Source organism: Pristis pectinata, chromosome 2, assembly GCF_009764475.1.
Source record: "Pristis pectinata isolate sPriPec2 chromosome 2, sPriPec2.1.pri, whole genome shotgun sequence".
Classification (NCBI taxonomy): domain Eukaryota; kingdom Metazoa; phylum Chordata; class Chondrichthyes; order Rhinopristiformes; family Pristidae; genus Pristis; species Pristis pectinata.
In genome coordinates this window covers 50,541,691-50,563,950 of record NC_067406.1, presented here as the reverse complement: position 1 = coordinate 50,563,950, position 22,260 = coordinate 50,541,691, and the positions used below count along the sequence as shown (strand labels likewise).

The window sequence follows — 22,260 nt, the reverse complement described above, 5'->3', positions numbered from 1 at the left end:
TAGTCAGAGTCTTTTTCCTAGGGTGGGGAGTTTAAAACCGAGGGCACAGGTTTAAGGTAAGGGGGAAATACTTAATGGAGATCTGAGGGGCAAGTTTTTCACACAAAGTTTGACGGTTATATGGAATGAGCTCCCAGAGGAAGTGGTAGAGACAGATAGAATTACAATGTTTAAAAGGCATTCGTATGGATATTTGGGATAGGATAGGTGCAGAGGGATAGGGGCCAAATGTGAGCAAAGGGGACTTGCGTAGATAGGCATCATGGCCAGCAGGGAAGAGTTGGGCTAAAGGTCCCATTTCTGTGCTGTACAGCTCCATGACTCTAAATTTTCTTTCATTTGAACCTCTATCTTCCAGCTTTGCATTTCTACCCTTAGGCTCCTATCCCCCGACAAGATAGGTTAAACCCTCCATGACTTGGCAAGGGGATGGGAACCTTAAGCCTTCCAGAATTAATGGAATTATTGGGTAGCCAAACAGCAGAGGAATTCAGAGAAGTTAGAAAGCAAATGTCAGCTACAGCTTCAACATGAGAGTCTGCATTTCTTTCCTCTCAAGTTATTAGACAATATACTCTGTCAACAAACTCAATCAACACTTTCATGTTAAATCCGTGTATAATTTGTGCTCCTCAGCAACCCATTCGATTTTCATTGCTTTCTCTAGATGTGGCGCTGTAAAAACAAGAATAGAAAGAAGAATGATTTCTCTGTGTTATTAGTCCGCATTCATTCTCAACTTACCAATTGCTTGTCTAAGGACATTTAGGGGCTCAAGGGCTCAACTCAAGGGACTTCAGTTAATCATAGTGTCATAGAGTTATACAGAATGGAAATCCCTTTGGCCCAACTTGTTTATGCCGTTCAAGGTGACTTCCTGAGCTAGTCCCATTTGCCTGCATTTGTCCCATATCCCTCTAAACCTTTCCTACCCATGAACCTGTCCAAATGTCCTTTAAATATTGTAATTGTACCCACTTCTACCACTTCCTCTGGCAACTTGTTCTATATACTCACCACCCTCTGTATAATCAGAGGGAGGTGAAGAGGATACAAAGGAAGTTTTTTGTATTATTCATTTTTTGGGATGTGGGCATTGTTGCCCAGCACAAAATGATCTTCAGAGGGTGGTGGTGAGCCATTTTCTTCAACTGCTGACACCCACAATGCTTTTGGTTAGGAAGTATAAGGACTTGGACCCAGTGACAATGAAGGACCGGCAGTATATTTCCAAGTCAGGATGGTGTGTGACTTGGAGGTAAACCTGCAGAAGGGGTATTTCCATGTGTCTGGTTCCTCTGGTGGTAGAGGTCACTAGCTTGGGAAGTCCTGTCAGTACAGCCTAGGTGAGTAACTGCAGTGTCTACTGCAGTAATACACGCTGTAGCCACAGTACGTTGATGGTGAAGGAAATGAGTGTGGGTAAGGTGTCAGACAAATGGACTGCCTTATCCTGGCTTTGTCACGTTTCTTTATTGTTGCTGAAGCTACAATCATCATACAAATGGAAGGTACTCTAAGTTGCTGGCTAAGAGTATCAGGAGCAATGCCTTCCAGCTGAAGAATATCAGTGTCATGATCTCTACTTTGGAAAGGAAGAAAGATGTACAGCATCAGAATTATGTGCAGGATCTATCTGGTGTTTAAAGTGTTCACAGATGGTGAGTCAGTTGGGGTAGTCCCCAACCAATTTTAAGCAAATATATTCAGGAGAAAGGAACTGGTAGCTTGTACTCTGACTGCATCGCACCCTTCCCTATATTTTTCTACTGCTGTCTTCAAAACTTTATTCAACTAATTTTGCAGTCTCTAAGAAATACCTGTTCCAAGACAAAGGGCCTGCTCCAGATATGTTCCTTCCCCTCTGTCACTTTGCTTCCACTTAAGCAGAAACATTTTCCAACTACTATTGCGTTGGTTTCTGGAGACGCACATTCTGAACTGCCTAATATCATTTATACCCTGTTTAAAATTTACATGGAAATACACTAGGGTTTCCATTTGTTTATAACACAGCGAGAATTTTTTTAAAGAAAACAACTTGATAAAGTATCTGTCTGGTTCCCATTTTATTCTATAAATCATGATTTCTAGGAGCTGGTTATACCCACTTTTATTTGTTGGACGAGTTTGCAGCATCATTTCATCTATTTCCTCTTTTATCTTGCAGTAATACATTTTGAGTAAAATCAGACTTTATTCGTATTCAGCACATGTGATCAGCGTAACTGTATATGTTTAGCATAGCTGTTTGGTTCCCCCATATTTCCAACTCTCCAAAAAAACTACTGTAAATTATGCTGTTTGCAAAGCAATTTTGCCTACATCAAAGACAAATTGCCTCATGATGTATTTATTCACAAATCCTTCAAAGGCAGTCCATTTATGTAAACAGTTATAACTGTTTGCTTTGAGGTTACTTCTCTCAAACAAGGTTTCTGATGTAACTGTTCTTAACCCCCTTAAAGAACATGCTTTATTAAGTATTATCTTTCTCCTAATGGGTATTACCCAAGCCCTTGAAAACAGACCATAACCATTCATGCCTGATATCATTATCGTCTATCTGGCCTCCCTCACTCTACTCCTGTACACCTGAAGTCACTCAAAATTCATGTCAAACTCATGTCAAACTCACACCAGGTCCTATTCATATATCATCCGCCCACCCCTCCAAATTGGTTAAGCAATACCTCAATTTTAAAATCTTCCTAAAATCTTTCAAATCCTTCTTTACCTACTTCTGTAAGCTCCTCCAGCCCTCAGATATCTGTGTTCCAATTCTGTTCACTTGATCACTTAAGAATTTATTCACTCCACCACTGACACCTCTTTGACCAATCTTTTAATCATTTGCCCTAATATGTCCTTATAATGTCAAAATATCCCATAAAGCATCATAGCATATTTTGATGTATTAACAGTGCAATATAATTTTTTTATTATTGTTTGCATTTCTTTGTACATTTCAGAACAGAAGCAATATATTCCTCTAATGACACTTCAAAGGTATCTGTCTACTCCCTCATCTTGCACAGACTGTTAAAACAAGAAAGAGGAAATATCTTCTTCACTACCTACTATTTAATAAAATGTCAGATGCTATCCAGCTCAAATGAAACAATACACAGGACCAAGAAATATGTCAAATCAAACAGGAAGCATTCTTGAGAGAAACCAAAAAGAGGGAAGCATTCTTAAGAGAAACCAACAAGTTACTCCAGCTGTCACAGATGTAACAGTCTTTGAGTTTAGTGATAGGAGTGACCCTGCATTCTTTGTGGAGATGAAGTCCCATCTTCACACTTAAAACACCCGCCAGTGTTTTGTGTGACTGCATTAACAGGATAGATTCAGAACAAATCTAGCAGCTCAAAAGCAACCATCCATGAGAAGCTTGATACATTCATCATCAGCAGAATTGAATTCCACTACATTTGTAACCTCAAGGTTTGGCACGTTCCCAACTTTATGATTACATGGTTCAATAAAGAGTGTGAACGAATGTCCCATACCTACAAGTGACAGAATACTATATATTGTTTCATTAATACTCCAGAAGCCTGGCCTCATCCAGGACAAATCAGTCAGTAATTTGTTTGGTTAGCACACCATCCACCACCTACCATCTAAAACCTTCATTCTCTCTATCCCTAACATACTGTAGCAGCATTATGAAACAACAAGATACAATGCAGCAATTTGCCAAAGCTGTTTCAACTACACCTCCCAACAGGGCGCCAGCTGCATCCCCATAAATCACAAATCATACAGACTTGGAAATGCTAATCTTTCATTGTCACTGGGACAAAATCCAGAAAATCTCTAGATAACAGCACTGCGTGATTACCACTGGCATAACAGTTTATAGGGATGGGCAATAAATCTTGGTCTTGCCAGCAATATCCATATTCCACAGAAAAATTGGGAGATACTCCAAAAAATGCACATCATATCTTTGTTTCAATTAAATGTAGCGCCCATTTTTGGAAGAAGTGGTAGAAAAGAAATTAGGGGGAATAAAGGGGAAAACTTCCCAGTGGCTGGAGTCACACTTCACACAAAGGAAGATGGTTGTTGACAAGCTTGACTTTGACAAGGATGGTTGTTGACAAACTAAAGCTTAACAAGTTGCTTGGACCCAATGCTCTGCATCTTATGGTCTTAAAGTAATTGGCTGTATGCATAGTGGATTGTGAAATTCCAAAATTCACCAGACTTTGGAAAGGTCCCAATGGATTGTAAAACTGAAAATGTAATATTACTATTTGACATTGAGAAAATTTTGTAATACATTATTAAGGATTATTAGAAGCAGGATATTTACAAAATCATAATGCAATTAAGCAGAATCAACAAAGTTTCATGAAAGGGAAAATCATGTTTGACAAATATATTAGTATTCTTTGAGAACGTAAGTAGCATTATGAATGTAATATATTTGGGATTTCCAAAAGGAATTTAATACGGTGCCAAATAAAAGGTTAGTGCACAAGAGGTCACAGAACTGGCAATAATATTTTAATACAGATATTGGATTGGCTACCTAACAGAACCCCTTCTCACTCCCATTTCCACAGCCTCACCTGCTTCAATTCTACCTCAGAAATGGATATTATGAAAAGGTAAATTCAGCTCAAGAAAAATAACAAAAATGTGATTATGTAAAATATATAGCATGTCTTTAACTAAAACCAGTTCTTCCCGACATTAGTGCTCCACTCACTCCCTCTCCCATCTTTCCACATCTAAATCTATCAGCATAACCCACTATTCGCTTCTTCATGTGCTTGTCCAGCTTCCTTTAAATGCATCTACACTATTCACTTCAACTGCTCTCTGTATGTTCTCCATTCTCACCACCCTTTGACTAAAGACATTTCTTCTGAATTCCATATTGGATTTCTTGTTGCTCATCTTGTATTGATGGCTTATCATTAATCTCTTCCCCAAAAATGGAAACAGTCTCTCTGTAACCACTCTATCAAAACCTTTCATCATGTTAAAGACCTTTATTAGGTCACCCTTAGTTATCTTTTCTAAAGAAATGTTTAATTATACACAATTTCTCAAATGTGCATATTTTACATACTGCATTTGTATCAAGCATCTGTACAAACTAAAATTTTCCAATTGGGTTGAAAGAAGAGAAAAAAGATTCTGAGGAAATTAAATTTTAAATGGTAAACATTTCCCTTTAATGAATATTTATGATGTTTTAACTTTATGTACTGATAATTCCTTTATTGGTTTTCTCAGTACATTCTTCTTTAGTTTATTCTTTAATCTGCTTGTTAAAATTGCTTAAGGTGCATCGTCTGCTGAGCACCAGAGATAATATTTCTGCACACATGTACACACATTATTGCAGTTAACTCTTGCCGCAAAAATTAGAAATCACAACATTTGAACCTATCCTCTTGCTGTGGTTGGCCATGTTAGTCACAAACTGTTCATTGGATCACATCCAGACTAGGCAATCAATAACAAAGCTGATTAGATCATCCCAAATGAAGGAGTATGTATCAAGACAGAAACAGAATCATAAAGAAAAGTTGATTTTTGTGCAAATCACAATATTGAAAATACACTATTATTTGCCTGTTATTCATTTTACATTCTCTTTTGTCCATAGGAGGAAATGTACATATAACCCCCCTTGAGAGAATGAAAGTAAAAGCTTCAATTCCTGCAAAGTCCTACCTGGCTCCTATTGCTGATAACTCTGCTCATAAATGTAGGTGAATATTTCTTAAGATATCGGTGCAAATCATCACAGAGAAGTCAGCATGACTGACAGATTAAGATTTTTTTTGCATCTTTGGATTTAAATTCAGTATTTCCAATCAAAATATTTAGCATACTATTTCTCATTTTGCTGACATGTAATTCAGGCAGTGGCATAGAATATAAGAGCTGGGACATCATGTTACAACTTTATAAAACACTAGTTAGGTTATACATGAAGTATTGAGTGCAGTTCTGGTTGCCACACTGCAGGAAGAATGTGATTACACTGGACAGATTGCGGGGGAGATTCACCAGGATGTACCCTGGATTGGAGCATTTCAGTTAAAAGGAGAGACTGGACAGCCTGGGTTTGTTTTCCCAGGAGTGGAGGAGTCTAAGGGCTGATCCAATAGAGGTATATAAAATCATAAGATAGTGTAGATGGTAAAAAGTTGGTTTTCCATGGTGAGGTATAGACAATAGAGTGAGGTTTAAGGTGAGAAGTAGGAGGTTCAGAGGGGATCTGAGGGCAAATTTTTTCACAGTGAGGGTGGTTGGGGTGTCGGCTACTCTGCCTGAAGAAGAGGTGAAGGCAGATACTCTCACAATATTTAAGATGCCTCTAGACAAATACTTGAATCACCAAAGCCTAAAAGGCTATGGAACTAATGTGGGAAATTATTTAGCATGGATAGGTACATTGGGTGGCATGGATACGATGGGCTGAAAGGCCTGTTTCTGTGTTGTACATCTATATAAATCAGTAGTCTGGTAACATGCAGTGTATCAGCATTTTGCAAGGATCAAATACAATAATGTCTTTACTAAATGTTGATCTTTTTTATTTTCTTCATTGCAACAATAACAAATTATTGTAATTCTTGTAATCGTCATTCACTTACAGGAAAAATATCAAACAAGATTAACCCACCCAAATGAGCTAATTTAGTCACTATGTTAGTTGAGTGGTACAGCTGACATATTTGGGTACGGAGATCTTATTGTGTTGGCTATGTAAATAATGTTCTAGCCATCCATTCTTTAAAAAAAATCACAAAAATGAGCTTAAATATGTTTTTGTAATAATGTTGGCCATTTGAAATATGTTTATGTTAAATATTAAATTCTTTCTTTTGACTGTAGGCAATCTACCTTCAGAAATGGCAAAAATCAGAGGACTGCCTCAGACTTCTATGTGGACTGCTGCAGTAAATCTCCCACCAAGACTCCCATCAAGAATACAAAGAGAGGGGACTGGCCAAAGCCATTCACTGTATTCATTTTTGCCAGTCACATCAGGTGATTCTATGAGGGTCAACCCTGTACTTCCTGCTATCCCATCTCAAAAGAAAATTACACATTCAGAAGACTTGTTTAAGTGTGAAACCAATTCCCATATAGAGAGTCAATAAGTGTAGGAAAGTAGAACAAAAATGTAGAAATAAAATTTGATACTTGGTCCATTCTGAATAAGGTAATTACAGCCAGTATATTGACAGACATATTAGAATTAGGGAAGGGAAAATCAGTCACTATAACATTCCTGATCCTTGCTTAGCAATCCTTTCTGAAACATCCATGGGTGTGGATATCAGATAGGTGTGGACAGTGTCAAATTTGACTATGTTATTCCTCCATGACCAGATAGCTGGGTACAACATAAGACAGTGAACTGATGTGAAGTTAGAATTGGAGGCTTTGCATCTGCTGAACATTAGCACCAGCCCAGATGAATTTTTTGAGGTCTGCCTAAATGCAATAATTTTTGTTAAACTCTCACTAGGATCATCTCCAGCACACAGACTACTTACTCATTTACTACAATATACTAAATACACAGGCTGTAATCACCTTATACAGCATGGATTAGGTATCAAACTTTATTATCTGGATAGCTCATCCACTCATTATGTAAACAATCTGACCTATTCATTGGATTTTGATACTTAAAGCATGTTCCCATTTTTTTGCACATCCTCATTCAATTAATTGAATGATTAATTGAATACATTAGTGTATTTTAGAAATGTTTGAAATCCACAGCAGGTTGGTCATCAAGTCCATACCAGATCCCAACAGAGCAACCCATCAATCTCATTCCCCTCTTCTTTCCCTGCATCTCTGCAATTTATATTCTCTCACATACCCAAGGGAATTAAGGGACAATATGCATGACCTTATGTCAATTTCAGGTGCACCTGGAGTGAACAAGCACGGTTATTCATGCTTGTTCAATTCCCCTTTGACTGATTTGGCACTTGCCTGCACTATGCAGTAATTTACAGTGACCAATTAACCTTCCAGTACTTTTTGGAGTGTTAGAGGGAACTCGTGTCCCTGGTGGAAACATACACACTTATTGGAGGAATGTGCAAATGCCACATAGATAGTGCCCAAAGTCAGGAAGGAAAATGACTGATCCTGAATTGGAACATCTACAAGTGCAAAATAGAAGTACTTATTTCCAACTGTAGGATCAAGTTAGCGAATAGCTAAAAATGTTAAAGCCATTCTGCCCACAGAAGTAACCCTGGATTCCAAGATCAGGCTTCTGATGCAAATTCTCCGTGCTTGTTCATTCCAGATATACTCATGAAGTTTATAGGACAGTGTATATTGTCCCTTAAGAATGGTTACTTTGGTATTGCACAAGAAGGTGACTAGTGTCAATGGACCAGGACACCAGAAAGGAATTAATATCAGGAGGAGACCAGAAGAGAGAAGAAAAGGACATGGATAGAAGAAAATTGCAAAAGGACCAATGAAATAAGATTTGAATTTTTTTATAGACATGCAAATGCATTATTCATATGAATACACGTAATCAATATACTTAACTTACAACTTTTAGTCTCAACAACTACGAACTTTTTCAAAGGCTTTGGTTTTTAGTCTCGTGCCACAACTTCTCCCTCCAAGCCCACTACATCGTTCTTGAGCTCAACAATGCAGCCACTCATTTTAAGATCACGGCTTACTGTTTTCTTTCCAAAAAAACGTAACCCATGCCAAAAATATTCAAAGATTTTTGCAAATGGGCTGTATGAATTTTTTTAATTCTCCATGAACTATAAGCTGATAAAAATATTCATAAGTTGTTTTTATTGATATGGCCTATCACATCCATGCCAACCACCAAGTACCTATCTACATTAATCCCATTTACTAATACCTGATCTGTTACCTTAACACAATTTAAATGCTCATCCAGGTACTTAAAAGTCGTGAGAGTACCTCTTCCACCTCCCATTCAGATAGTAAGTTCCAGATTCCAACCATCTTCTGGGTGAAAAACTTCTTCCTTGGAACCCCTCTAAACCTTTTTCCTCTTACCCTAAACCTATGCCCTATAGTTTTAGATGCCTCTGCTATGGGGAAACTCTTTCTACTATCTACTCTATTTATGCCCCTCATGATTCTGTACACCTCATCAAATCCCCCTCAGCCTTCTCTGCTTCTTGCCTATCCAGTGTCTCTCCATAACTGAAATGCTCCTTGCCAGCCAACATCCTGGTGAATCTCCTCTACAGCATCTCCAGTGCAATTATGTCCCTAGTGTGGCATCTAGAATTGCACACAGCACCCCACCTGTGGCCTAACCAATGTTTTATAAAGTTGTACCATAACTTCCCTGCTTTTATATTTTATGCTCAAGCTAATGAAGGCAAGTATCCTGTATGCCTTCCTCAGCATCTTATCCATCTGTGCAGCCACCTTGAGGGATCCTCAGACTTGTACACCAAGACTCCTCTGTTCCTTAATATTCCTTAGGGCCTACTATTCATTGTATCTGTCTTACCCTTATTAGTCCTATCAAAGTGCAGCATCTCACACTTAACAGGATTAAATTGCATCTGCCATTGCTCTGTCCATCTTACCAAACATGCCGACCTTTGCTTACAGTTTCATTGAGACTTCATTATTTAGTACAATTAAACACTTTGTTCAAATAACAAACAGAGAATTTTGCCTGATTACCTATTTTGTTAAAAATAGTGCAAAAAAGGCATTTCTACCTTGATGTATGAAGTTATTGTGTGCCTATCAGCTGTGGAAACTTTATTCACTGTCTACTGTTGCTTGGACATGCAACATATGCTCTTGCATTGTTTGTCAATTACAATAAATTACCCATAAAAGTTGAAGGATATATTTATTCTTGTACTTAGACGTGCTACCTGATTTTTAGTTGACAGTTTGGAATATCTTACATTATGCACAATTCCTGCTTAGAATCATGAGAGTGAAAGACTAAATAATTAATGTTCAATTGTCAGTTTACTTCCTGTCAGATTTTGCTTAATTCATCCTATTCACCTTCTTCTATCTCTTTGTATCAAAAATGTCATTTTCAACAGTGTTATTTTTGTTCATTTCTCTGTGGCATCATGGTAAGACCAGCATTTATTGCCTATCAGAAGGTAGCAGTGAGCCACTTCCTTAACCTGCTACTGTCCTTCTGATGAAGGTTCTCCCACAGTGCCATTGGGTTGGAAGTGCCATGATGGTGAAGGAATGATGTTATATTTCTATCAGGATAGTGTGCATCTTGGAGGGGAAGCTTCAGGTGGTGGTGTTCACATGCAGCTGCTGCTCTAGCCCTTTTCCGCGCCAAAGATCATGGGTTTAGCAGGTGTAGAATTATCTAAATTGAGTTCCATTCCAGAAGTTTTTTTTTAATTATACATAGGCTGAAATAAAACAACATTACACAATGTAATTTCTTGGGACATAACTTCACTTTAGAGCAAAACTATTCAGGAGCAACATTTAACAATTGTCTCAAAATTTCGAACACAATGACTGTTTAATTAAAAGATAATAAAGATAATTGTTTCTTTTCTGATTAAGATCTGTTTATGGTCACTAATCAGGATCTCTTGTAGCTTCCCTCAGCTACCCAGTTAAACCTATGGTTGAAGAACATAAGGAATAGTAAAAAAAATCAAGAAACAGGGCACCAATAATAGAAATGAATTATACAGGGCAAATCTACTTTGATCATATGCTCTGCAGAGCCAACAGGATTTCAGTCATATTTCTTCCAAATTTTTCATCATGGAATATTTTCCATGACTTCTTTTCCAATCATTAATTTTTTACTGACTTTACTAGAGACATCAATAATGATCAAATTATCTATTTAAGATTCAGTTTTTTTTAAATTTAAAATAATTAAACTCATCTTAAACCTAAGAGAAAAATCAATAGCAAATGAATTCTTTAAACTAACTTTCCAATGTTTTAGGGCAAATTACTTATGTTCTATATAAAAACAAAGTGTAATTACATCAGATAATTTGTGGAGATAGTAATTGCTGAAAGTTATAGGTTATGTTTGTTTGCAATGTTTGTACATGACAAATGCAGTAATAAAAAAGTAACCAATGATAATTTATCATTAATATAGCTGTAGAATATGTCATTCCAGGTTTTCTCTCCCTTCATCAATATTTTAATTTTAAATAGCAGCAAATGTAAAGTTCTGATGTACTCCTGTCTCTGTCCCCTACCAATGAAGAGAGTTTGCCATAAATAGAGTGGCAGCTATTAACAGTTGGAAATTACTTAACACCCCTCGTGGGAACTTCAAAATCAAACACTGGTTTTAAATACTGCTGCTTCCTGCTGATTGTAAAGCCACCACACATTTACAAAAAATTAAAGTAGTAATTTCCACACCCTCCAACTTGTTACATAATTTCTCTCAAATGTCATGATGTGACAACAGCTTACAAACCATCTTTCAAGAGAAAAACAGGAATGTACTTGCAGGCTCAAGCATAAGCAAGACCTAGTCAGAAAATTGAGAAAATTTTGTCAAGCCTTTCTCTACAAACATGCACATGTGTGTTAATAATTATCAATGATTATTATTTCATGGTCATATTCAATTCCATATCCTAATGTGATCTTTTAAAAGACCTTAGCACTGTAATACAATTGGTAACAAAAGTGTGGGCAGATAATTTTGATTATTTGCTTTTGAAAGAGAGTTGCATACATTAACATTTTCACACTCAGCAATACTTCTTCTGCTTTTTGATCATCAATCTCTCTGAAACAGTCCACCAAAGCAGTTTCTATATCAGTATTTCAGTACACACCACTGGAGCACAAAACACTATTTTTAATCTATATGCATACAAAAAGGAGCAGCAAGTTTCAAAAAAATGAAACTGCTACAGATGTATGATAATGTTTATACAAAAACTTAAAAACAATGATATGTTAAGGCAAGAGAAAGGAAACAAAGAAATAACAGACAATCGAAATTATGTTTTTTGTCCCCTGTTTTATGAATGTGGCCCATAGCATGAATGGCATTTAGGAAATTCTCATGATGTGGCTCTGTGTCTCAGTGTATACCAAGTATCAAATAAATGGAAATATCAGAATTGAAATATCATGATGCTACAGTCAGGAATAGTTTTTGAAAGCTAGTCAACTTGAATAGACAACACAAAAATCTAACCTTGTGCAAAGCCCATTTTACATGTCTGATAAAAGCAAATTTTGAGGTTGGTTTTAGACTATTCAGCCCATTGAGCTAATAGCAGCACTCAGAGCATTGCCATCAAACTCCGACTTACTTTTCTGTGACCTATTCTCTCCCACATGCACATCAACTTTTCACCTGATTCTCCTGCCACTCACCTACACTAGGGGTTATTTTACAGTAACCAATTTAGCTACCAGCAAAGTTTTGAGATGTAGCAGGAAACCAGAGCACCTGGTGGAAACACATGCAAACGTAGGGAAGGTATGCAAACTCCACACAGCATCCAAGGTCAGGATCAAATCCAGATCACTGGAGCTGTGCGTCACAGAGTTGGCCCTTGGATACTGATATAAATTTTGCCAGAATGATAAATTTCTCACAGCTCACACATTTTATAAAAATCAAAAAAACTTCATATGCTAAAATAAAAACAGAAAATGCTGAAACACTCAGCACTTGTGGAAAAAGAAACAGTCAACATATCTCATCTGGGACCCTTCATCAGAACTGGGGAGGAGAGAAACAAGGTGCTGCCTGGCCTGCTGAGTGTTTCCAGCATTTGCTGCTTTTATTTCACACATGCAATATGTGTTGGAACATTTAGTGAAGATCTGTACAGATGCAATGTGCCGACCATTAATGGCTGCAGAAACTTCAATGCAAGTAAGGGTTTGCAGACAATGAATCAGGAACAAAGCTTGTAACAACTCTGGGATAGTCTAAGGGAACTTCAACTTATCGGCAGGCTGGAATCCCTCTTTCGTACACTGAATCATGTTTGAAAGATTCCCACTGAAAAAAAAACATTGTTGACAGTAATAGCAAAATAAAATTGGCACAAGGACTCAAGTGCCAGCAAAACTGAAAGAAAATAAATTAAGAACTTCAAATTGCTGATCCCAACATACTCACATTCCTGCACATCTGCTCTCAACCACCCCTCGCCCCTGCCCCCAGACATAACAGAGATAGAGTTCCGTTGGTCCTCACCTTTAACTCCACTAAGCCTTCACATGCAGCATATCATCTGGGATCCCACCATCAGTCATATTTCCCTCTTCCGCCCTTTCAGCTTCTTCCAGCAACTATAGGAGGTGCAACACTTTCCAGGGACCTAAACAGCACTTGCAGGTGAAGCAGAAATTCAGGTCCAACTTCTCCAACCTGGTCTATTGAATTCAGTGCTCACAATGTGACCTCTCTTATTCAGCAAGACCAAGCCTTAACTAGGTAACCATTTTGCAGAGTACCTGTGCTCTGTCTGCAAAGGCCATTATCAGCTTCTGGTTGCAGGCCATTTTAACACCCCTTCCCATTCCCACACCGACCTGTCTCTCCTCTGCCTTCTTCACTGTCATGATGAGGCCAAACACAGACTAGAAGAACAACATCTCATGTTCCGCTTGGGTAGCCTACACCCCAATGGTGTGAACATATTATTTTCTACACACCCCCTGTTTTCCTTTTCCTCTCCCACCAGTCCACCCAGATTCTCACTCCCTTTATTCACCTTTTCCATTCTCCCATCCCCAGTGGGATTATATTGTTGCTTATTTAATTTTTTGTGGAAAAAAAGGCATTAGGGTTTGATTCTATTTTCAGAAAAGCTTGGGGGAAGGAACATCAAAACAATACATTAAACAAAAATATTCATTCTTCTCGGCTCCCCTCATCTAACAGAGAACTGAGGAATATTAAATCATCCCCATCAGCATCTCATCTGAGGTCAGCTAACTCAACTAAACTTAATCAACAAATTTGTCAAGCTAATGGGGGAACTTGCTCTCACATCTATAGTCAGCACTGTACAAAATTTGAGAAGACACAACCAAGCTACTTAACGTTTTTTTAACCCTTTTTTCTAATGGACATAAAAAGGAAGACGCGCTGCACCAGCACTAATGCAGTTACTCTAAATGACAGTGAGGATTTCCTTTCATATTTTAAATTGTGAAATTGTACAACTAACAAAACATAATTTGACCATTTAAAGCAAGCACATCAGCTTTGGAACACTGAAAACACCTATATGCCTCTTTTAGAGTTATAGAGTCATATAGCACAGAAACAGGCCTTTTGGCCCACCATGTCCATATCGACCATTGTAGTTACCTAGACAAAAGAGATTGCAGCTGCTGGAATTTAGAAGAAAAACAGAACACTGGAAGAACTCAGCGGATGAGCAGCATTTGTGGAGGCAAATGGAGGTATCTGATGTAGTATCGACTTGCATAGAAAATAGAACAGTACAGCACAGGAACAGGCCCTTCGGCCCACAATGTTGTGCTGAACCAATTACATTAGTAATAAAATGCCCAACTGATCCCTTCTTCCTACACAATGTCCACATCCTACCATTTCCCTCACGTTCATGTGCCTATCTAAGAACTTCTTGAATGCCTTATCGTATTTCCCTCCACCACCACCCCAGGCAGCGCAATCCAGTCACCCACCACTCTCTGTGTTAAAAAACTTGCCCCGCACATCTCCTTTGAACTTACCCCCTATCACCCTAAGTACATGCCCTCTGGTATTAGACATTTCAACTCTGGGGAAAAGATACTGGCTGTCTACTCTAGCTATGCCTCTCATAAACTGATAAACCTCTATCAGATCTCCCCTCCTACCTTTAACCTTATGCCTATGCCCACTTATTTTTGACACCTACCCCCTTCCCCCAGAGAAAAAGATTCTTACTATCCACCCGATTTATCTCCATCATAATTTTCTATACCTCTATCTGGTCATCCCTCAGTCTCCTCGGAGGGACTCAAGCTATCCAATCTCTCCTTATGAGTGAAATACTCCAATCCAGACAATATAGTGGTGAATCTTCTATGTATGCTCTCCAGCATAATCGCATTCTTTCTATATTGTGGCGACCTCAATAGCACTTAAGTGGCTTAAAAATATTTTATAAAGTTGTAAAATGAAGTCCCTACTCTTATAACCTAGGCCACAGCTGATAAAAGGCAAGCATCTGATGTGTTTCTTCACCACCCTATCTACCTGCACTGCCTTTTTCAGGAAAACATTGAAAGATGTTCGATTAAATGGATTACATTTCATGTAACCTGCCTTATGGAGGTTACATTAGGCAGCACTGATCCACCAATTTCAGAAGGAATCAATGGTCAGAGGGGATTTATTGTGATAAATCACAGACATGCAGCCCAAAATTACAAAAAAAAGGAGGCCATTTGGCCCATCATGTACATGCCAGCTCTCTATCACAATAGCTCTCTAGTTCCACCTTTTGGTCCATTCTCTATAACCTGGCATTTCCAGATACGCTCCAGTCTGCAGAGTCCCTAGAGAAAGTGCAAAATCAAAATAAATAACAGAACATCATATAACACCTATAGACCTTTGTATCTGAATAAATTCTAGAATGTCATCTGGAGCAATTTATCCAACTAAATGGTCCTGCCTTTCCTATTTTTATATTTCTGCTTTTCTTCCCACGCAATTCCCTTTTCCCGCAAGATTATAATCAGTCTCAATTGTTAGTTATGGTATTCTGGCTTAGATCATATAATGCTGTTTTTTTTTCAATACTGTCCAATTGAAAATTGACTTTAACTGAAGTGAAACATAACAATGACTATTTCCTGGCTGTCTCGTATCACTTTAGGGATTCAACCAGACACTACCAGAATGATTAACTCCTTTGGATCTGATCCAAAGGAGTTATATTATGTCGGTCATGCACAACACAGCATCATTCCTTGTGCCATGTTTCTTTGAAGAATTGCAGAGAAAATTAAATCAAGCCATCCTGAAAGCAAACAACTTTGGAAGCAGCTGGGGGAACTGGCGTTTAATAATTCATCAGTGGATTGGGACCCCATAAGTTAAATTCCATACTTACCTTCGATGCCTCAAGCTCACCCTAATATTGCATAATATTTCTCCATTCCCCACCCTCCATCTCACTCCAGACTTGTCAAGGCTCAGGCACATGATAGAGACCCAGTCTCCACCCCCTCTCACCCCTGGCACTGACCAAATTTCCATCTCAATGTTTCTTGCCATTTCTCCCTCCCAACCCTGATCTCCAAAATCTCTGAAGGAACTAGTGGGTCAAGGAGCATCTGTGGGAACAAGGGGATGGTCAAGATTTTGGGCCAGGACCCTGCATCAGGATAAGAGTGTATAAGGAAGATAGCCAATATAAAGAGATGAGAGGGAGGAGTGAGACAGGGGCAGCTAGATGGAACCAGCTGAGGTGGGGATGATCCTCCAGCAATTTGTTTTTTGCTCCAGATTCCAGCATCTGCAGTCTCTTGTGTCTCCATTCTCATCCATTCAGTCATGGCCAGAATCATCTTCCCTCACCCACAGTCATATCTGGTGTGCTACAAGGATTTATTATTGACCCCTCCCCCCACCACCAATTTCCCAAACACACCTACTCCTCAAAAACTCAAAAACATAATTCAAGAACACAATGTCAGTTTCTAAATGTATGCTGAAAAATTCAATATCTCCACTGTCTTTAAATTCATGGAATTCATGTAGGAGCAGGTCAGATAGTTGAGAAACAGTATACAGGACAGATTTCAAAAATCACATAAAGAGCAGACCAAATAGGGATAGTAGATCTCCTTCTCTGAAGGACATTAGTGATCCAGAAGGACTTTTATGACAATCTGTTGGTTTCCTAATTACTGTTATTTTGTCTACTTTTTAAAAAAATCCATAGCCATATGCTATGTACCAGCAACAAAAGAAACACACCGAGTCATGTGTAAGTGTTAGAAACTATTTTATTAATAACTACTTATGATAATAAGAAAAAATAAAAGTAAAAATGTTAGAATGTTAGAAATAAAAATGTTAGATATTAAACATTAACCCCAAAACTAAACTCGAAGTGTGTGTTTGGCAAATTCCCAAACTCCCAAGTCCAGGAATAGTTCTCAAAGTTCAGTTCAGCAAGCCATAAGGTGAAACGTGAGCAAAGGCTTTTGCAAAACCACCATTGACTGAAGAGAAAATTTAGAGAGAGAATAGAGAAGTTACGAAATCCAAATGTTCCACGATGGAACCCATATGACACCTCAATCTCCGAAGGTCTCCATTGCTTTGTTCTGAAGTATCTGCCACCCCAAAAGGCACTCAAGACGTGGCCATCCACACAAATACCTGCTTCCCACTACAGGTTAACGACAAAGTGGACTCCACTGGATTATTCCAAAAATCCATACGTGGATTGTAGTGACAGACATAGTTATTGTTTTCCATCCATCGATACAGAGACCAGGAGGCAGTGTCTCTCTCTTGCTCTCTCTCCTCTCTGACTGAACCAAAACGTCAGCACATCGTTATCTCCTGTTGTCATAATAACGCCACACACACACACAAACTCCTGTACTATGTTTTAAAGGGACATTCACCAACTAGTAACCTAATCCTTAACACATATAATTCCTCGAATTTAAACTCCACAGCTGCCACGATGGGATTCAAACTTAAATCTCTGAATAAATGGTCCAGTAACTACACAATACTACCAGAACCATAGCTAGGGTGTTGTGTACAGTTCTGGTTTAATAGCGTTAGTGAGAGTACAAAAGATTTATAAGGATGCAGCCAGAGCTGAAAAAGTTTAGTTCTGAGGAAAGGTTGGCTGAACTGGAATTGGTTTCTTTGGATATTTGATCAAAACATGTGAAATTATCAGAAGTCTCCATAAGGTGAATGTGAATGATCTACTTCTCTTAGCAGAGACATCAGTATCTAGAATAGATGTATTTAGGGCAAATGCTGAAAGATTCATGGCGGGAGAGAGGAAAACTTAATTCATCTTCACATGAAATTGGGATCTAAAACTCATTGCCTGAAAGGATAGCGGAGGCAGCAGCTCTCGACATGTTTGAAAAGTATTTGGAAGAGCACTTTATGTGCCTTAACCTACAAGACAATGAATTGAGAGCTGAGCCATGGAATTAGATTGAATACATTTTGCAGCTGGCATGAACACAATAGGCTGAATGGCCTCCTAGTGCACTGTAAATTTCTATCATTCTGGCTCTAAGCTGTAAGACCACATGTCTTATGTCTGGTACAGTATGAGCAGGAAATTCCTCCAGCTAAATACTGGAAGGTGAAGCTAGCATCATGAGTACTAATCACAAACTTTATTCCCTTGCCCCCAACTACATCTCTTTCCCTAGCAATTATCAGACAATGAACCAGATTTTTTGCAACCTTTGTGTCATACTAAGACTCTAAGATTCTGACCACAAAACCATGCCTATTTCCACTTCCATGACGATATCTGAATTCCTACATCCTCTGCTGCTGACTCCCTTATCCTGATGGGCAATAGAGAGGGCACAGACAAAATGGTAGTAGAGAAATCACAATACTTCATTCAGGAACTGAAGAGCAGATTTGTGCTCAAAAGAGGTGCCATGACTTCTCTAGGGGAAGGTATTGGCAATTGGAGTAACTTAGTAATCTGCTATTTGTCAGATTTCTAAAGAGTCATGATACCGTCACTGGTAATCAGAGACATGATGGCAGCAGTTTGAGCTTGCGTGATGAGAAGCCTGAGTTCCCATTGCAGCAACCATAATTTTGGTGGCTGCTGCCTGTACTGCGAAGGAAGCCAAAACCTTAGCCATCATATGCTACATCATGGCTGGGCAGCAACTGCTGACATAGAGCTGGCTATCACTTCAACAGGGGAAAGGAAAGGTTCCACTTCCACTTACATATGGAAGCCTGGAACTCCCCCAGTCTAGATATCTCATACACATTTTGAGGAAGGCCTTTTCACCATTATCCTATTCTGAGTTCTCCTACCAAAAGTGGTTTTTTGCCTTGTCTTCTGGGGAGCAGACGCAAGATATAATTACCTGTATTGTTTTCTAAAGAAAAATCAATTTTAGAGATTGTAACCACGTACTAAAATAGTGCAGCACATGTCCGTTTGAATAGGTACCAATCACACAAGATTTTCATGCAAGGATTCAAGTGTTTAAGCTGTGCCAAACATTTTTTTTCATTTAAAAATACACTTTATTCATTAAAGAAATCAAATATTTATAATACATAACTTTTGTCAACATTTTTATCACACCATGTTAATACAATTACTTTACATTAGCACAACACGAGTTATCATTTGTGTATAACCGCTACGCAAATAGTTTGTAAGGTTTTAACACAGATTCCAACCAATTAGAGTGAAATGGCCTTTGCAGTGACTACATTCAGCTTTCACAAGTCCCTCAGCATGTACTTGTGAACCTTAAGAGTATTCCCAGTATGTAACACTCGGTCATGTACATCACCTTCCTTGGGAATACCATTGAGTTTCAGGCAGACTGGAGGGCACCTTATTCAATGCTGATGGTTCTTTTTGTAATGATTAATAATTGCCTCAGTCTATGTCTCTGAGAACAACCCATAGAGCACAGAGTCCTGTATTATGCAGCTGTTCAGGATATACCTCAACAAACACCCCTGCTTTTCTTCCCAGACCTTCTTGACAAAAGCATATTCTAGAAGGAGATGTTGCCCATCTCCTTAAACAATGCCAATACTAGATGCAAGTAATTTCAGCTGAAACAAACCAGTACTATTTATGAAATGCCTACCTGTTAAAATGCAATTAAGAAATAAAACTAAATAATTACACATTTTAAAATAGAATTGTTACATTTTATTGTATTCTAAATGGGTACAGCAGCTACCTTTTCTATTCGTTTATACTGAATAGTTGGATGTAATCATTATAGATACCAATATATTTACTTACGTACCTAGTTTGATAAATTGGTTTATTGGTTTATTATTGTCACATGTACCTCGGTTTTACACATTTCGCATGCCATCCATACAGATCATTTCATCACATCAGTGCATTGAAGTAGTACAAGGGTAAACAGTAACAGAATGCAGAATGAAGTGTTACAGTTACAGAGGAAGTGCAGTGCATGCAGCCAATAAGGTTCAAAGCCATGATGAGGTAGATTGTGAGGTCAAGAGTCCATCTTATCGAACTATGGGACCATTCAATAGTCTTATAATAGCGAGATAGAAGCTGTCCTTGAGCCTGGTGGTACGTTTTTTCAGGCTTTTGCATCTTCTGCCTGATGGGTGGGGGGAGAAGAGAGAATGTCCGAGATAGGTGGGGTCATTGATTATGTTGGCTGCTTTACCGAGGCAGTGAAAAGTGTAGACAGAGTCCATGGAGGGGAGGCTGATTTCTGTGATGTGCTGAGCTGTGTCCACAACTCTCTGCAGTTTCTCGCGGTATCAGGCAGAGCAGCTGCCATACCAAGCTGTGATGCGTCCGGATAGGATGCCTTTCATGGTACATCTACAAAAATCGGTGAAAGTCAAAGGGGACACGCCAAATTTCTTTAGCCTCCTGAGGAAGTAGAGGCTCTGGTGTGCTTTCTTGGCCATGGCGTCTATGTGGGTAGACCACAACAGGCTATTGGTGATGTTCACTCCTAGGAGCTTGAAGCTCTCAACTCTCTCGACCTCAGCACTGTTGATGTAAACAGGAGCATGTGCACCACCCCCTTCCTGAAGTCAATGACCAGCTCTTTTGTTTTGCTGACATTGAGGGAAAGTTTCTACTGATATATTATTTACAGATGTAAAGCACAACATAATTTTCAGAAAGCAATCAAAATTCACATTTCACTGTCTCTGTGGTGATCTCTCGAAATATCTGTTCAAATTTCTTTCCTTGAACATACAACCCTTCCCCTTTCCATCACCAAACTCCTCCTCTGATACAACGATGTAACAACTGACTCAGCAGGGACATGGGATGTCCCAAGAAACATGCTGACGTGACTTGAATATAAAACTCAAAAAACTGAAGATGCTGGAAATCCAAAATAAAGACAGAAGATCCTGGTTTGACAGGTTAGGCAGCATCTGTGAAAAGAGAAATAAAGTTTACATTTCAGGTCAAAGACCCTTCACCAAAACAGTTAACTCTGTTTCTCTTTCCACGGATGCTCCCTGACCTTCCAAATGCTTCCAGCATTGTTCACTTGGAAATATCTTGCTGCTTCTTCATTGTTAAAATATTGTAAATCCCTGCCCAACAGCACTGTGGGAATATCTTTATCAAGACTGCAGCAGTCTCTGCCACTGCTGAAGAAATTAGCAAGAAATATTTGCCCTGCAACACCCATAGCTCATAATAAATATAAATAAAAAGACAGTAAAATTAAAGAAAAATTGCTAATGTAAGTTTTTTGTAACACGTAATTAACTCTGTTTCCACAGTGAGTTTCATTCCATACTTAGAGTTACAATATTGTACTTTTACTTGTAAAATAGGTTTCCCTCACATCCCCCTGTATTTTTTGCCCACCACTTTAAACCTGCATTCCCTAGTTTCAGCATGCACCAGTGAGATCATCTCTCATTCTTCTAAACTCAAATGAGCTTACACAATCTCTCTTCATAGGTCAATCTCGTCATGTTAAGAATCAATCCAGAGAATCCATAGTGCACTGACTGCAAGGCAAATAATATTTCTTTAGTTAATAAAACTAAACAAAATACTCCAAAAGAGATCTCAAAAAAGCCTAAGCAATCTCAACAAGACATAAACACAATTTTACTCTAATCATTATGCACTAAAGACCAAAGCACCATTTGCCCTCCCAATTGTTTGCTGTATCTGAAACTTCATCTTCCTACGTCATGAACCTGGATATGAAGATCTATCTATACTTTTCCTATTTTGTTACTGTTTAATGTGTATTTTTTTTCATTTTTCACAACAAAGACAAAAACTACACATTTTCTCTTAATATATTGTATCTACACCTTTTTGTTCACTTATTTAAACTGTCTATATTCTTTTGCAGACTCTTTACATAGACACATAGAAAATAAGAGCATGAGCAAGTCTGTTGGTCCTTCAAGCTGACTCTGTCAGCCCCTACATTACCAATACTATTGGGATGTCTATAGACGATACCCATCCAATATCTTCTGCCTTTTGATGCTTCTTAGTTACACACAGTGATTCCACATCCTCG

General features: G+C 38.4%; 2 protein-coding genes across 6 annotated transcripts in view; one reads left to right on the top strand and one right to left on the bottom strand.

The window, feature by feature from the left end:
• The window catches only part of ankrd55 (ankyrin repeat domain 55), a 48,734-nt gene extending 41,178 nt beyond the window's left edge, over positions 1-7,556 (top strand). The window contains exons 10-11 of the mRNA XM_052010572.1: positions 5,636-5,737; positions 6,874-7,556. Coding sequence (XP_051866532.1) covers positions 5,636-5,737; positions 6,874-7,142 — 371 coding nt within the window. The 3' untranslated portion in view covers positions 7,143-7,556. The remainder of the gene's footprint in view (positions 1-5,635; positions 5,738-6,873) is intronic.
• LOC127567549 (putative nuclease HARBI1) overlaps positions 1-22,260 on the bottom strand; it is a 90,338-nt gene that overhangs the window by 54,605 nt on the left and 13,473 nt on the right. Inside the window, exons 3-4 of one of the 5 annotated variants that reach the window (XR_007955905.1) lie at positions 21,664-21,730; positions 19,311-21,139 (exon numbers count right to left, since the gene is read on the bottom strand). The exons of 3 other annotated variants lie outside the window; for them this stretch is intronic. The gene's annotated coding sequence lies outside the window, so the exon portion shown is untranslated. Of the gene's footprint in view, positions 1-19,310; positions 21,140-21,663; positions 21,731-22,260 lie in introns of those variants that run through there. One more of the 5 variants, XR_007955906.1, reaches the window with a different exon arrangement.